The 16,065-nt window shown below is 36.5% G+C and overlaps 1 protein-coding gene across 1 annotated transcript; it reads left to right on the top strand.

Moving 5' to 3' along the window:
* Positions 1-330: 330 nt before the first annotated feature.
* LOC120625217 (ecto-NOX disulfide-thiol exchanger 2-like) lies at positions 331-16,055 on the top strand. The gene is made up of 11 exons (XM_039892208.1): positions 331-489; positions 1,283-1,433; positions 2,075-2,335; positions 4,638-4,877; positions 5,364-5,638; positions 6,397-6,540; positions 7,438-7,621; positions 12,112-12,218; positions 14,770-14,871; positions 14,965-15,099; positions 15,663-16,055. The coding sequence occupies exons 1-11, from the start codon at positions 331-333 to the stop codon at positions 16,026-16,028; spliced, it is 2,124 nt and encodes a 707-aa protein (XP_039748142.1). The 3' UTR covers positions 16,029-16,055.
* The last annotated feature ends 10 nt before the right edge of the window (positions 16,056-16,065 follow it).

Here is a 16,065-nt window from a genome sequence, read left to right as displayed (position 1 = left end):
ATAAAAATGACTTCTGGTTTTATAATCGGAAACCGGAAGTCCGGTTCTATGGTTCACGCTTAACTTTTCATTTCACAGCTTTCACGCACTTCATTCTATCTCTGGGTTCTATTTCTTTATGTCAAACTTCAATAATGTCATAAAGTCTGATAAACATTAAACACCTTCTACCTTTCTACCAGTGTTATTACTCAATAACTTGAATGACGAAAGTCGCCTAGTTGTTTAACGCATGGTTTTACTCTATTACGCGTCCTACGTTATAAACAGCCGTTGATATATACATGCAATTCTGGCTGTTGTTTGGTTTCACGATTGTGACTTTGCAACATGAACAGTTGGGGCTGCGAACCCTACGGCGTAGGAATGCCAATGAATGCAATGATGCATGCGGGAATGATGATGGAGAACATGAATGTACCGCCGATGAACTCTCCTCCGCCAGTACCCCTACCTCTTATGGGACCCCCGATTCCCCATCTAATGCAGGTATTTGACTGTTAGCAGGTACATTTTGGTCCAACATTCACTTGGCCTGATCTCGATCTTGACTCTCCTATTCAATTACTTTTCCGATTATTGCTAGACGAAATACACTTGTTATATGCCATACAAAATATGCGATGCCATTATCAAGTTATTTGTTGTAAACGAGTAGTTGGCAACTTGTATGTAAATTTTGGTGAATCAGGCAACTTGTAACATAGATTAAAAATTGCAGAGTGAAATTGATCAATTTTTCAATGAGAAATTATTGTTTTTTGAGGCTCAGTATAGTTGTGGTGATACCGCATTGGGCAAGAGATTTTGAGGGGGCGAGTTTGAATCCCACCATGCACCTCTAACTTTTTTAAGTTATGTACATTTTAAATAATTTAAATATCACTTGCTTTAAACGGTGAAGGAACACTTTGCGAGAAGAAAACCTGCATGTCTGAGAGTTCTCTACATTGTTCTCAAAGGTGTGTAGAGTCCACCAATCTACACTTACACTACTACTACTACAGCCTTAACCCCTCCTCATTGTGGGCGGAGACCCGTGACCACTAAGCTACAGCTCTCCTATCGCCAATGCCAAAATTAGTATATGCCTTTATATATCAGTCTTAGCATAGTATATTAGGTGCTTGTCAACTAAATATCATAATATTTAGCTTATAAATTTCCTATCAGCTTCTTAAACTAGAATGTTTGAGACTCAAAGTTAGTCGTACTTTTAATTAAACAAATATAGTTAATATGATCATGGTGTAATTCTTTATTCTGACTTTATTTTTTGCAGGTAGAACATCATGGCAATGACACTCATATTCAAGACAATCAAGCAAATGATGTTTCAAGTTCCCAAAGTCAACATCGGCGATCTCGAGAGAAAGGTAATGGTAGTAACAGGCGGGACAATCGTGACAAAGAACAAGGAAAAAATTTGACAGGTAATCAGACTTTCAAAGTCAAAGACAATAATATCTTAATTCAAATAGATAAAACTTATGATGCAAATATAGCATGAAAAATGTGTAAATGGTAGAGAGATAATGGCGATAACCATATTCATAAACTGAAACTAAAACTACAAGGGTTTCAAATGCACCCTGGTCTAAGAAGAAGCCCAAAACAAACTCAGCGGGTTGTACTTATTTGTTAGCACCATATCACATTGTCATTTAAAATTATTAGAGGAGCAACCTGGTTAGTGCAATTATTCACGCTTTTTTTATTGATTCCAAAGCCTTTAATTCTACTTGTTGGTTCTATGAGATAAGTTAATTCATCATGGTAACTCTCGTCTTGTGCTAAGTTTCATCAAAATTGGTTCAGCAGTTAAGGTGTACTTTGGCATCGAACAAATCATCATCCTTACCATCCGTACAGTAGCTTAGCGTAGGTACTATGCTTGTGTCGGTCTTTTATCTACAATAGGGTTGTCATAAGGAAACACTTAAAATGTCATGAATTAGTTTGTATGTAAAATAAAATATGCTTCTTTTGATTTAATATTTTTATAGGGTGCTTCCTTATGAAATTTACTTACGCAACCTTCAACAGTATTTAGTAATTCGGTTACACGTTGTAGATCGTAGACACCGCTCCAGGTCACGTGACCGGCATGACAGGCAGAGCAGGTTCAATGACAGAAACGACAGGAGTGACAGAAACAGGACGGATAAAAGCAGAAGCGAGCGTAAATCCAAATGGGACAGCAGCCCTAGTGAGAAGCCCCAGGCTTTACTGCCTCTACCCTCCATGTCCACTACGGCACCCGTCGCACAACAGGGCCAGGCAATGCCCATGGGGAACATGACTCCAGCGCAGATGAATATGGGAATGATGCCAGGTAACCTATTAATGGGAAACTTTTGCGGGTCAACTGTTCTTTGTCTCACATAGGCTTTAAGTGACTTAGGGTGTGTTCAGACTGGCCCAAATTTTCGGCCGATTGATGCGGAACTAAACCGGAACGTAAAAAGGCATAATAATATAGCATAAAAAAACTTATCTAATAAACTTATATAATCTAATTAGTTTTTCTTAAACTATTTTTATTAAAAAAAAATGAATCGGTAAACCATTTGCCTTCAAATTTGTTAATATTACAGAATTTGGCTAAAGACAATTATTGGAAATTAAAATTAACATCATTCCTGCCTTATCGATTATAGATGAAAATTATATAAATTAACGAAAATTTTATTTTACAAATTGAAAAATGTAGTGTATTGGCATCGGTCCTCGATAGATCTACAAAATTTGAATGAAATCAGACCGTTTGAATAGGGTCTCTCCACTCAGTGGTCTCAAGAATCTCAAGAGTTTGTTATTTCATGCAAGAAAAACATTTGTAATGTTAACGATTTTATTGTAAATTTGAAACTACATTTGAACTACACTCTCTTAAACAATTAGTGGGCGCCGTTGTGAAAACAGAAAGGTGTGACTCCCAGCGCGTAGTATTTCTTCTCCCATTAGTAGGTACGTCTGCTGGGACCCGTCCCGGCGACAAGTGTTTTCTATACTTATAGAATACAAGGGGGAAATGTGAGGACAAGTGTTTTCCTAACTAAAATGCATTACTTGCGTCTTGTTATTAAGATTTACAAATTTAAATATTTCAGACAGAAACCTGTTAATTTTTTTTTTATGTCTACTAGCAAATTTTACATAAGCTTTGTAATATACATTAAATTTTCGAGCATGCACAGTATGTTTTACATATACATATAAAAGTAAACACAACATGCATTTCCCGCTATCTTAGCGGGAAATGCATGTGCAATGCAACTTCAGATCATAACAACTGGATTTCTGAATTTCTTACATTACAATTAAAAAAACATACATTCTTAAGTTCTTACATTAAATTAAAATGCATTTAACTGATTTAAGAAACAGTTACTAATTTAGACACAATGTAATTCAAATATTTTTTATTTTATCAGTTATTTTATAAATTCTTTTGTATATAATTGTAATAATCTTAAGCTCATTGTTTAAAACTTTAATTTGAATTTGGACTATTCATACTGTCAGTCTGAAATAAAAAATATTTTTCAAGTATTTATTTATAATATTCTTCGAGCTATGATAGCTTAGTGAGTGATGCTTCGGCTTTCCTTTCGTGGAGACCGCGTTCGAGCCCCGACACGCACCACTTACTTCGGACTTATATGCGTTTTTAATAAAAGCAATTTTAATATCACTTGCTTTAACGGTGAAGGAAAACATCGTGAGGAAACCTGCATGAATGAGAGTTCTCCATTATGTTCCAACGACGAGTAAAATCTACCAATCTGCACTAAGCCAGCGTGGTATACTTCGGCCTATACGGAGGTATAGGCCGAAGTATACCTCGAGTATATGCTCGTCGTTGATAGTCTATTCTCATTCTGAGATGAGACCCGTGCCCTGATGATGATGATGATGATTTATAAAAATATTCATTAGTCATCTTAGTACCCAAAAAAAATAATTCAAAAATTCAAAATTCATTTATTTCAAGTAGGCCTAATACAAGCACTTTTAAAACGTCAAGTCTGTCCGTGTGTAGTGACTCTACCACCGGTTCAGAAGGCAGATTCTACCGAGAAGAAGCCGGCAAGAAACTCAGCAGTTGCTCTTTTCCAACATCAAAAATTTACATTTTACATTTTAACATTCATTTTTCTATCTTGTGAGAGATGAAAGCAATCTTGTCATTAAGAAACTCATCAATTGTATAATAACCTCGCTGTAATAAATGTGTTTTAACACATTCTTTAAACTTATGCATTGGTAGGTCCAAAATTACCTTAGGAATCATATTATAAAAGCGTATACTCAATCCCACAAATTACTTCTGAACCTTTCGCAGACGATATGCAGATGTCACTAATTTATGACCATTTCTTGTAAGTCGACTGTTTATATCCACTTTTTGTTTGTAAAGACTAATATGTTGTCTTACAAATACTATATTGTTATAAATATATTGTGAGGCTACCGTAAGTATACCTATTTCTTTAAATTTTTCACGGAGGCATTCACGGACCCAATTTTTCACGGACCCATACCACAAGTTACGCTTACCCCATACTAGGCTAGATGGCGATGTGTGTATTGTCGAAGTATATTTATTTATTTATATTGTTCTTATACACCAGGCATGATACAATACCCCGGTGCAAATATGATGAACAATAATATGATGATGAATAACATGATAGCGCCATCACCGATGGAAGGGCAACAAATGATGATGCCGAACATGAGCATGATGCCCAATATGATGACAAACATGATGGACCAGGGTATGATGATAATGAATCCGGCGATGATGCAGCCGTTGATGGCCAACAGCTCTATATACATGAACAGTGGGGTGCTGCTGCCACCAATCCCAGGTATTTCAGAATTTTTACCAATCAAGAAGTTTTAATTTCTTTAAACTTCACTTTTCGAAATCAGATGTAATGGTGTAAACTTGGATGAACCAAGGATGAATTTTTGTTTTATTGTGGCGAAAATAAACGACTTTCGTTGACTGTTGGTAACAAACACTGATAACTGTGAAAACTTGTAATTGGCTAAACTTGATTATTTTACTTGATTTTTTTTTATTAGCTGTAAGTTTTCCTCTACAATAAAATAAAATAAAATAACGTGTTGGCGGAGCGGTGATAGCCCAGAGGGTAGGACTTCGACTACACTTTCGGGGGCGGCGAGTTCGCACCTCTAACTTTTCTAAGTTATGTGTGTTTTAAGCAATTTAAATATCACTTGCTTCAACGGTGAAGGAAAAAAAAATGTGAGAAAAGTACAAACAAACACACACTATCGCATTTATAATATTACTAAGTTTTGATTATAGTACTGCTATTTTATTTCAGGTTCATCAACACCCCAAAGGCGTGACCGTCCCAAAGGTTGTCGCACAATATTCGTCGGCGGTCTGCCACCGGATATGACGCCCGATGCCCTTAATGAAATATTCCAACGGTTTGGCAACATACAGGATATCAAATCGGCCAAGAACGGTGTATATTATGTGCGCTTCGAACGACCAGAGAGTGTGGAGACAACATTTGTAATGTCCGGTTACAGGTTCAAGTATCACGACCAAGCCGACAATGATGCTACCAATATATACATCGACTACGCAATGGTAATTCATTCAAATATTTCTGTAAAGAAAAAACATAGTGGGGAAACCATACTGAATTTTCTCTGGTCTGGTGGAAGGCTTTGGCCGTGGCTTGTAACCACCCTAAAGACAAAGATGTGCTGCTAAGCGATTTAGTGTTCCGGTGCAATGTCTTCTAGAAACCGATTCGTAATGGGCCAGCATGGTGGACTACGGCCTAAACCCTTCTAATTGTGCGAGGAACCTTGTAGTTGGCTTGTAATAGGTTGATATGACGATGATGTGTAACAAAGTTTTCTAAAAAAAAAAATAGGATATTATAAGTTAAACTCGGACTAAAGTCTTCGAACAGTGCGTGTTGCCAATGATGACGTATGGTTAAGAAACATGGTCGCTAACTATTGGCCTCATAAGAAGGCTCAGAGACACTCAGCGGGCGATGGAGAGAACTATGCTCGGAGTATCTTTACGTGATCAAATTAGATATGAGGAGATCTGTAGAAGAACCAGATTTACCGACATAGCTCTACGAGTCGCGTAGCTGAAGTGGCAATGGGCGGGCACATAGCTTGGAGAAAGGATGGACGTTGGGGTCCCAAGGTGCAGGAATAGCAGCCAACCCAACGAGGTGGACAAATGACAGTAACCGCTGGACCAAAGCGGTGAAAAAAACCGTGGAATTTGAAACTCCCTACAAAAGAGCTATGTCGAGCAGTGGAAATCGATCGGTTGATATGATGATGGATTTAAACGCTATTTACTTAAACAAACTATTCCAGAATCGTGAAGATCAGGCTGAGCACGACAAGGCTCAACGTAAGAGGGAGCCCACTCCGCCCCGCATTGAGCCATTCACGCCCAGCAACCTAATAGCCATCTCGGATAAGATCAAGAGTGAGACTGAGTTCGCTGAGGCTGCCCCTGTGAGTATCATTTTTACAAGTTTTTATTCAACTTACCATCAGTCTTTTCCAGAAAAAGAGGTCGACCGCCCTTTTAACTCGGTTGGGAAATAATAATAATAATAATAAAATCATTATTTGAGAAAAAAACAAAACACAACAATTAACATATAAAGTACGAGTTACACAAAGAACTTGTCATTGACAACTTAAACTATATATATATATATATATATATATATATATATATATATATATATATATATATATATATATAAAAAGATCTTAAAATTAGCTAACAAAATAAATTTAAATAATCTAAAAACAAACAAATATAGTTCCCCAGTTGGCAGTGACATATCTGTGGTGTTGTTCCTCCCAAACAGAGTATCGCCTCAGCGTTATGCTGTAGCAGTGTAGCAGTGGTGGGTGGTGGAAACTACGTGACATGTGTTTTCCTCTAAAATCCTTCAGTGTCACCAAAGTCTTCAAACAATGCGTTGCCGACGCCCAATTTAAAATCATGACGTCACTTATAAATCAACATATTTTTGTAACGTTTGAACTTCGAAAATCTCCGTGTATATCTGTGTCTCTCTGATTCCAAACTATCAGTTGCTAAGTTTTTGTTATCATTACAGAAATCAATAATCTTTAACTTAGGATTTACTAAAGCTTTTAACTTGACTACGATGTCACGAACACGGCTTTGTTTGAAATATGATAATCTCCCGAGGATTGCACCATTGCATATATTTGACTAATGTTAGTTGAACATAGAAAATTAAGCTTAGAAAATGATCATTGCAGCAACTTTTTCTTTAAAGTACACGTACTAAGTAGGGATACAACATGTAGCGAATAAGATCATGTGGGCAGAGTTAGTTTCTTTATAATAAGCGATCAATTTCTTTCTAGACTTTAGCGGGATGGCTGGAACGTGGAGAATGTAACAAGAAATTCGCCAACCAGTTCTACTCGCTGATACAGGCGAGCAACAATCAGATAAGGAGACTGTTCAATGAGAAAATGCAACTAGACGAAGACTTCCAGAACATGAAGATTTCCATCAGGGACAAGTTCGCACATGTCGTGACGCAATGTAAGTAATAGATGTTACAACATAGCGACAGGTGGACAGCGGCAGGAGTGGCGAAACTGTGTTACAGCGGCTCAAAAAGCCTCAGCAAGAACAATAAGCGGAAAATGTCGGCGAGGAATCACCAAATAAAACTCCTCCGTCTCCGGAATTTTTCATCAGTTTTTTAACAGGAATTTCTACCGCAGAACAGCAAAACCACGTGAAACGAGTTTTTCATCCGCGGTTCTGCCGCTAACCGTAAAGGTGTGGAATGCTTGAACGTCTGTGGTTCTCCTGCATCCTTCAAAGCAGGAGTGAATAGGCATTCTTCAGACGAGCGCGGCGCAACTACATCTATAAAATAACATCACCTACAACTCATCTGCACCTCCATTGCGTCACTTGCGGTGCAAGGTCACCGGTCAGGACATCAGGTTCATCAAGCGTCGCCGGCCAAATTGTCTCGCACGCTCCGGTTTTGGTCACCCATCCAACCCTATTCAATAACTTTTCTGGTAGTTTTTCGACCTATCTTTGCGTTGTGTAATGGTAATCTCACACCGGGGACGATAAGGGAGAGCATTTTATCTTAACCGAACGTAAATTGATACTTAAGATATAGATAGATTCCAATGTTAAGAGATAAAAACCAAGGCATCGAAGGGACCCAGGAAGGTCTCATTTGTATCTGGACCTGACCATGTTACTACTAGTTACGTGGGCATTAATCTTATTTATTTATTTACTTGCCTTTACATAGTCATGAGGCCATGTCATGGCGCAGCAATAAGAAACAGTTTGACCCTTATAATTATTATTTTTACAAATACACGATTTCAGGATTCTAATTAGTGTTAGAAGAAATATATATCGGATGTCAGAAAAAAATGTCAGTACTATTAAATTCAAATCTTTATTTGCGTGATTGCAGGTTAACAAATTTGATCTTATAGTAAAACATAACAAATTCCGTGCTACAATCTGCCATTCTATGGCATGCAAATTATAACAACACCTTAATTATAAAATTATTTTTCCATTTTATACAAAATGTCAGAAAATTAAGGTATCAAAACTGTGAAATTAAATAGCAATGTCAACTTCAAATTAAATAATATAAAGTAAACCATTTTGTTTTACTTTATATTATTAAACCTAGAAACACAATTATTTAAACCTTTAGTTTTAGATATTCGTCTACTGAATAAACCTGACGAAGCATTAGCCATTCAATAATTTTAATCTGAAATAATTGCTTAGCCACTTGTTTGTTTGTAGCCGTTAAATTATGTGCAAAAATTACTGTAGTATGTCATGAAAATCAATTGAAATAAGGCGATTATTTTATTTTATAAAACATAATTCTAGTGTATATTTATTATTTTGTATTATCTACTTTTAAAATATAAAATCGATTAGATAATGTATGTCGTGATTTTGAGGTCTATAAAGTTAGAAATTCTTGGATAATTATTCATTACCTTGGGTTGGTTATATCATTATACTTGGGTAATGATAAAAATGCACTGCCCTACTTTCCACGTTGTGTGCTGACTGAATGAAGTGGTGCTGACGTTTTGTGCTGACTGTGACTTCTATCATCGGTCTCTGTAAAATAGTGATGATGAATTGTCAGAAAAGTTACTGAATCCGACAGCAGGTCGACTTGGACACGTCAGTTAATGAAATTCTGCTTACTGCCGAGACAGCGATATATTATTTCCCGAGATCAGGACGTATATACTTACAAAGGACCTGAAACAGAATTCCGAAACGTTTCCAGATTTTAACGCCTCTTCTAACCAAGATGAAAAGGGAAGGTTCACACTCACTATTTTGATGAAAGGTACTGAAAATATTCGCACATTTTTTTTTTACTTAAAACTCAAGCTACGAGCGAGATATTTTACTCTGAGATTAACGCACGCCTTTAATCGTAGTCGTTTTTTTAATATCGAAACACTGTAAACACTAAAGTGAAGTGGACAAATTGTAATCCTTCAAAAATAGTCGCGGATACATTCTGCAAAAAGTTAAAATTCGTACCTTCTATACGACGAATTTTTTATTCAACGAAACACAGACAATATATCAAAGGACAACCATACAAGGTAACTCATAACCATTTTAATCTCTTCGTAAGGTGTTTAAATTCAAGAAGAAATAATTCGGCTTTTCGTCAAACTGTCTGGTAAATCTATCTAGTTTTGAATCATGTGTCCTTATACGTTCCTTCGTCCGCGGCTAAATTTACTACGGGCGCCAAGCAGAGGCCGCGGTGTCAGTTCTGGCGAAAGGCGTTGTTGTGTCACAAGAAAGTTTTTTTTCATTTTGCTGTTTTCTATAGGAACAGGTGAAGCATGAAGATGATTTCAGCATAATGAAGAAATGATACTTATAAAGGAGGCATTTAGATTCCTAGCTTAAAAAGGCCGTCTATTAATATGTTTTGTCTCGGTATATTCTCAGTTGCCAGCCCAAGCTGATTCCTGCTCTACATTACATTATCAGGTGATTGAATGTTCAACGTACTGTATGTTTATGGAATGCAGACACCTCGATATGCAGAAATCTGTTAATAATCTTGGAAGCTGAGCTTGTTCTCATATACAAGTCTCAACATTGTTCTAGCGATAAAGGCCTTGCAATCTTGAGATTTACTATATTGTAACCGAAGGAAAATTGTGACCTTCAGGTCTAGATTTACGTTAATCCTAATAAAATATACTAAATATTGTTTTCTTAGAATTGTTTAACCGACTATAAATTACATTGAAGACCGTTGTGCGATTACGAGCTAGCTCTAGAAAATAATTGACACACACCTCACTCATAAAATTGCACTGTCATTTCAAACTTCCTTATCAATTCACCTTCTTGAAGAATGGAGAAATTATTTTCAAAAATTACATTTTACTAACGGACCCCAGCGCTATCGGTCGGGCTGATTTGTGAATCTGAACCTTCCAAGTTGCCACCCAAACGCATACTGAAAAATTAATTCAAAACGGTCCAGCCATCAGGTCCAGTTTAGGAGGAATCCAGTGACATACACACGCACACAAGAAATATATATATAAATATTACTATTAATACTAGAAATCACTGAACAGTCTTCTTAGCATTGTGTTCTATGACTTCATTTCACTCAGTAAGCTTTATGTATTGATTCAAAGTACAAAAATCGGCGAGATCGTGTACCCAAAAATGACAAATCTAAGCAATATTTATACACGTTCAAGTGATAGCAGAAAGACATGCTGAAATGCGTGCGATTTATGGGAAATTCCCACCTCTGCATTATTTATTATCTTGCCTTGCAGCTACGCTTTGACCATCTTCCGCGAGAGATGTTTAAAATGACGGAAATGTTTAAAAGTTTCCAAACAATTCAAAATATGTCTAACGACTACCATAAGAGTATCGATTTATTATGAAAAGTTAAAGTCTTTTTTCTCTATGTAAATAATTGGCGGGTGTTAAACGATTACCATCGCCCATGAACATTTGCAGCACCAGAAGAGCGTTGCTAGCTAATAAGCTACTGTTTGTTGAATAACCCCGAATTGTAGTTTTTTCGGGAACGCCTTATATGGGATCACAGCGAAGTTGCCACAGCAATTGTAACGGGAAATGGAGTATCTTTTGAATAAAGATATGAAAAAAATCTATTAAAAGGTTTTATGACCATGTCTCGCTCGTGGAGGAAAATACAGCCCACTGTGTGTTATACGAATTAAAGAATCAAATTTCGCATTACGCATAATGCACCATTCTGTATCTATTGAGCTTATTAATAAATATAAGGACACGGAAAGTTGAAAAAAATATTTAAAAAGCTTCGTCTTAATGCATATCAATTTACACTTGTCCACCTTCAGTATGCCGGATAATCCCCGACCCTGAAGTATTAACGCTCTTTCTATACAACGTGTAACAGAATAACGTAAGTATATTTCACAAGTATAAATAACCCTGTAAAAATATTAAATCCCAAGAAGCAGATTTTTAAACGTTTTTACAAACGAATTCCAAACATTCTAATTGTTTTCTTATGACAACCCTATTGAACATAAAAGACCGACACGCGTATGGTACCTACGCTACGCAACGCGTACCTAATAAAGTGACAAAAGTCACATGATTTAAATTTTGTATGTGATGTTAGGCCTTTATCTGATTTATTTCAATACAAACTATTACAGTGGTTTACTCAAAAACAGGTTTTCACCATCCTCTAAAGCCTGTGAAGTATTATTTCGGTTTTCATTTACACGTTGTATACAGTAAGAGTTATTCTTGTTTTATTGAAGCTAATGCAGTGTCCTTATGGAATTGAAAAGCCCGAAATTTGTAAACCTGGATGTACGCAGAAAAATAGTAAAAGTATTTTTCTGATAACATTTTCTTTTAAATATTTTTTTTCTTCTTTCGGCAATATTTCAAAGCGTTGCTAGTTTTTAAATGTCTCCGCAAAGCAATGCTCTTAAAAAACGAGTTTTTCCATCCAGTCGAGCAGGTAGCGAAAATCTTGTCGGCGGCGAAACACCAACGCGTGTCCGACCACTTCACCAAACAGCAGCGCAGGAACATCGAGATGTGGCTAAAAATGACTGAGGTACCGTACACAGACGATGATGTTCCTTTTTTTATTGTAAAAGTGTCTCAAGATGATCGATCTCTCTAAAAGATACACAAGAATACTTAAAAAGCAAATAAGCTAACTCATAACAATTTCCAGTATTATAATGGGACCAGAAGTATATTGTCTCTGTTATACAAAACACTACACTTCTCGCAGTTTTAAAAGTGGTTAACATTTCATAGAACTCATTTTGCTACACATTATTTCGTTGCTTTAAAAGTTGTATTTATTTTATTGGCCAGATCTTGAATTCAAAACAAATCTACAAATCTGAACGGTTCACGTAACCGCAATTATCTGAAAATCCGCGTATTACAACAATTGTTCATCAGTAACTAAAAATCAAGACTGATACTAAAAACTTAAGATTTCCATCGTTACATAAATTTATTTGTACTTTATGACAAAGAGGATTTAAACACTAGGTATACAAAAAGGTAACATCATTGTCATGGGGGTCTTTACAAATGATAACTCCATAATTATTGTAGGTTGTATTTTTTTTTAATGACGATCGAGGTTATAAATACATGTTTTTAGACATGGATTTATTTCATAGCTGCAACTCATAACAACAACTGGTAAGTTCCTTAGATAAGTTTAAATCAACTGTAATCGACGTTTCCGGTGGTGCTACTTCAAATTTGGGACATCCGGCAAAACTAGATAACAAAGGACCAAGGTAAGAAACGCTGATAACCGTAAGATGTCAACAACTTTTTCAACAAGGCTAATATAAGAAAACGGAATATTAGAGAATATCAACTGGATTTTATTCGCGGTCTTATTACTTCTAATATCCTAATTTTTACAACAAAATCTTTCTTAAATATTATACAAATTCAATACTCTACAATCCGGAGTCTACTGCCATGTTTTCTGCCAAATATTCCAGAGTTATTCTGAAGCACATCATACACCGCCAAGTTGCTACCGTATGTCGTCTCATCGCTACCTGTTCGTCTTTCAAGAACCATGACAGGTTCTAGTTTCCGCGCAGGTTATTTTAAACTTGTAATTTCCACCGGTCGTGACTTTCTCGTGAGTTTAAATTTATACCGAAATTGGTGACATTACGAATTAGTATCTACTTAAGCGACATTGCATCACTCCACACTGTAAGTATTAAAATTTTGATTTAATTGCTCGTGGTTCCTGATGCAGATCCCACTAAAGATTCAGCAACGTTGTTCAACAAGAGGTAACTAGCATTCAGCAATCTGTTAAAATGTTGGGTAGATAAAGTACTACGTTTAATGAATCCGCAATTACGACGCTAACAATATTGCAGCAATAGTATCGTCAATTAAAACGGTTAGTTTGATTGCAATGCGGACATAAGAAGCTTTATAAAAAAGGTGACTTCCATTGGAGAAATGGAAAATGTTTGAATATTAGTATCCTTAAAATTGGTAGGGTTTGTAAACATCAGGAAACACGTCATGGAGACATCGTGCACCCATCGTGTCGGCGCGCATTTCTTATCCCTGATTTTCATCTTCATGGTCTCCGTGCGTCTCCGGTTCACCAGCTTTTTTCGCTACGAGCAGCATGTTTCTGTGAGCGGCGAACTTCGGAAGCATTCGAAAATTTTGCCAATTTGTGGACACAAATTTCATTCGCTTCTTCGGTTTTTTTCTTTTGTTACCAAGCTTTATGGCCGGAGTAATGTTGTATCTTGCGCAAAGTAGGTACATGAATGCGATGGGAGAACTTAACCTTCTCTCAATTTAAGGTGACCACATGATTTTTAAACGACATTCAAATCAAATTGCTGTATTTACTATGACGTGGTATCACACTACAGAATTAAAACGCGGGGCGACTCATCTGATCTCATTAGAAATAATGGTTCCGCCTTAACTCAACTGCATGGCTGTAAAGTTTGGTGCGCTATTCGATTTTAGAGACTTCAACTGTCGACAATATCGTGATTTTACACAACATTTTAGCAGATTGGTACTTTTATTACGTTTTTACTAATGTAGGTTTAACTGACCAAATCCTTGTCCTGCTTATAGGAAGTATTGATCGTCTTCCTAATGTAGTGATTATGATCGAATGTCATTAAAATAATGATCTCATAATTTCATGATCATTAACCTTAAAGATGTCGCGTGATACACTTTGTACTATAGTACCGTTCTTTCCCTTATAGCCAAGCTAAAGGTACGCGCCTCGATGTCCGGTCTCAACATAATCAAGCTAATATATTCCGTTAACATAGCTAGCTAACGATCTGCTCATCAGTCGTGTTTTGGTATCCGAGGAATCCGAACTGAGGACCATACAATATGTAGTCACTTGTATTAGCGCTTCGCGTGGCAAGAATTTTTGACGCACCTCCATCAACCTTTCAAAAATGGCTTAATAAAATCTGAGGTTAAATCATTAATTAATAATAGCTTAAATTGAGGAAATTTTCGGTGCAAGCCTTTTAACAGATAGGTATTAAAAATCAAAACGCTCCTAAAATTTTAAAGGTAATTTTGCCCGCGATACTACAATAAATATTGTATTTCAGGAGGTGGATAACATAAAAGAAGAATTTAGTGCCATTTTTGATGAGGAAGATGATAAACCGAACAAGAATTCCGTGACCCTTGAGAAGTACGAGGAATTGAAGGTAATATTAGTAAGACGTCTTTATTAAAACAATGTTCAAGAACACAAAATGAGCAACTCTGTACTTTACCCTAAAATTATTTTATCGTTGCAGAAAGAAAACGAGAATCTCTCCTACGAGTTGGAAGGCTACAAGAATGAAGCATATCTTGCGAAGGATGAAGCGGAGAGAAAGTTCGAGAAGTTCAAGGCTCATTTCATAGCTCAACAAGCCTTGCAACAAAAATCGGTATATTGTCCTGCTCATACTAGTGCGCTTTTTTCTTTGTATCACAAAAATTGACTCAAATCGACAATCAGTGCATATTTTTCCTTTTAAAAAGATAAATACAAATCTTATCCTTTTTCATATTTAATTTTCATTAATAACTTAAATAATATAATAATAATAATATGACAAAACACACATCGCCATCTAGCCCCTAAGTAAGCGTAGCTTGTGTTATAGATACTAAGATGACTGATGAAGATAAACACCCAGACACTGACCGTCATGTTCATCACAAACATTTTACCACAAATATTTAACTACTTGTGGGAATCGAACCCACGGCCTTAGACTCAAAAAGCAGGAACACTGTGTGTGTCCACTGCGTCAATCAACCGTCAAAATTTGTAAATGTGTTGATTTAATTCTTAATCTTCTCTGCAGTATCATTTTGATTGATATATTTGTTCTCAAAGGACATGGCATAGTGCCATAAATATCTACTGTCTATTTTTGTAGCGTGCATAGTTTATCTAACTGTTGGTCCTTCGAGCCGGATATGTGACCTTTACTTTTCTTTGCAGGTGTTTCCACCGTTGCCGCAACCAAATATAGAGCCTCCTTTACCACCATCAAACATGAAGCCGCAACCTCCACCACCTACTCCGGATGATGACAAAGTGCTCCTTTCTGGATCGTCAGTCCCGCCCACTGAAGCGAAACTTATATCAATCCTAACTGCATTCCTTATGGTTCACCCATTGGGAGCATCTTTAGACTACCTGGTTTCCTACGTCAGGTCTATGAATCCAAATGTGACTCAAGCGACGGTACTGTCAACATTACAGAAATATAAAGACATCTTTAACTGTCAAACTACGGGTGTTGGAGCCTGCATTGAGCATAGATGGTATTTTGTTACCTTTGACATTATTAAGAGGGAAAAGTAAATAATCTAAAAAGGTTATATAAGTGAATGTATTTTAT

Source organism: Pararge aegeria, chromosome 7 (genome assembly GCF_905163445.1).
Source record: "Pararge aegeria chromosome 7, ilParAegt1.1, whole genome shotgun sequence".
NCBI lineage: Eukaryota > Metazoa > Arthropoda > Insecta > Lepidoptera > Nymphalidae > Pararge > Pararge aegeria.
The sequence above is the reverse complement of the archived record's forward strand: the minus strand, read 5'-3'. Positions and strand labels throughout refer to the sequence as shown.

What these genes read in the sequence shown, in the direction of transcription:
- LOC120625217 (XM_039892208.1), top strand. Translation starts at nt 331, where the DNA reads ATGAACAGTTGGGGCTGCGAACCCTACGGCGTAGGAATGCCAATGAAT. An exon ending in GAATATGGGAATGATGCCAG is followed by an intron (nt 2,336 to 4,637) that starts GTAACCTATTAA and finishes CTTATACACCAG; the next exon opens with GCATGATACAATACCCCGGT. An exon ending in TGTGGCTAAAAATGACTGAG is followed by an intron (nt 12,219 to 14,769) that starts GTACCGTACACA and finishes ATTGTATTTCAG; the next exon opens with GAGGTGGATAACATAAAAGA.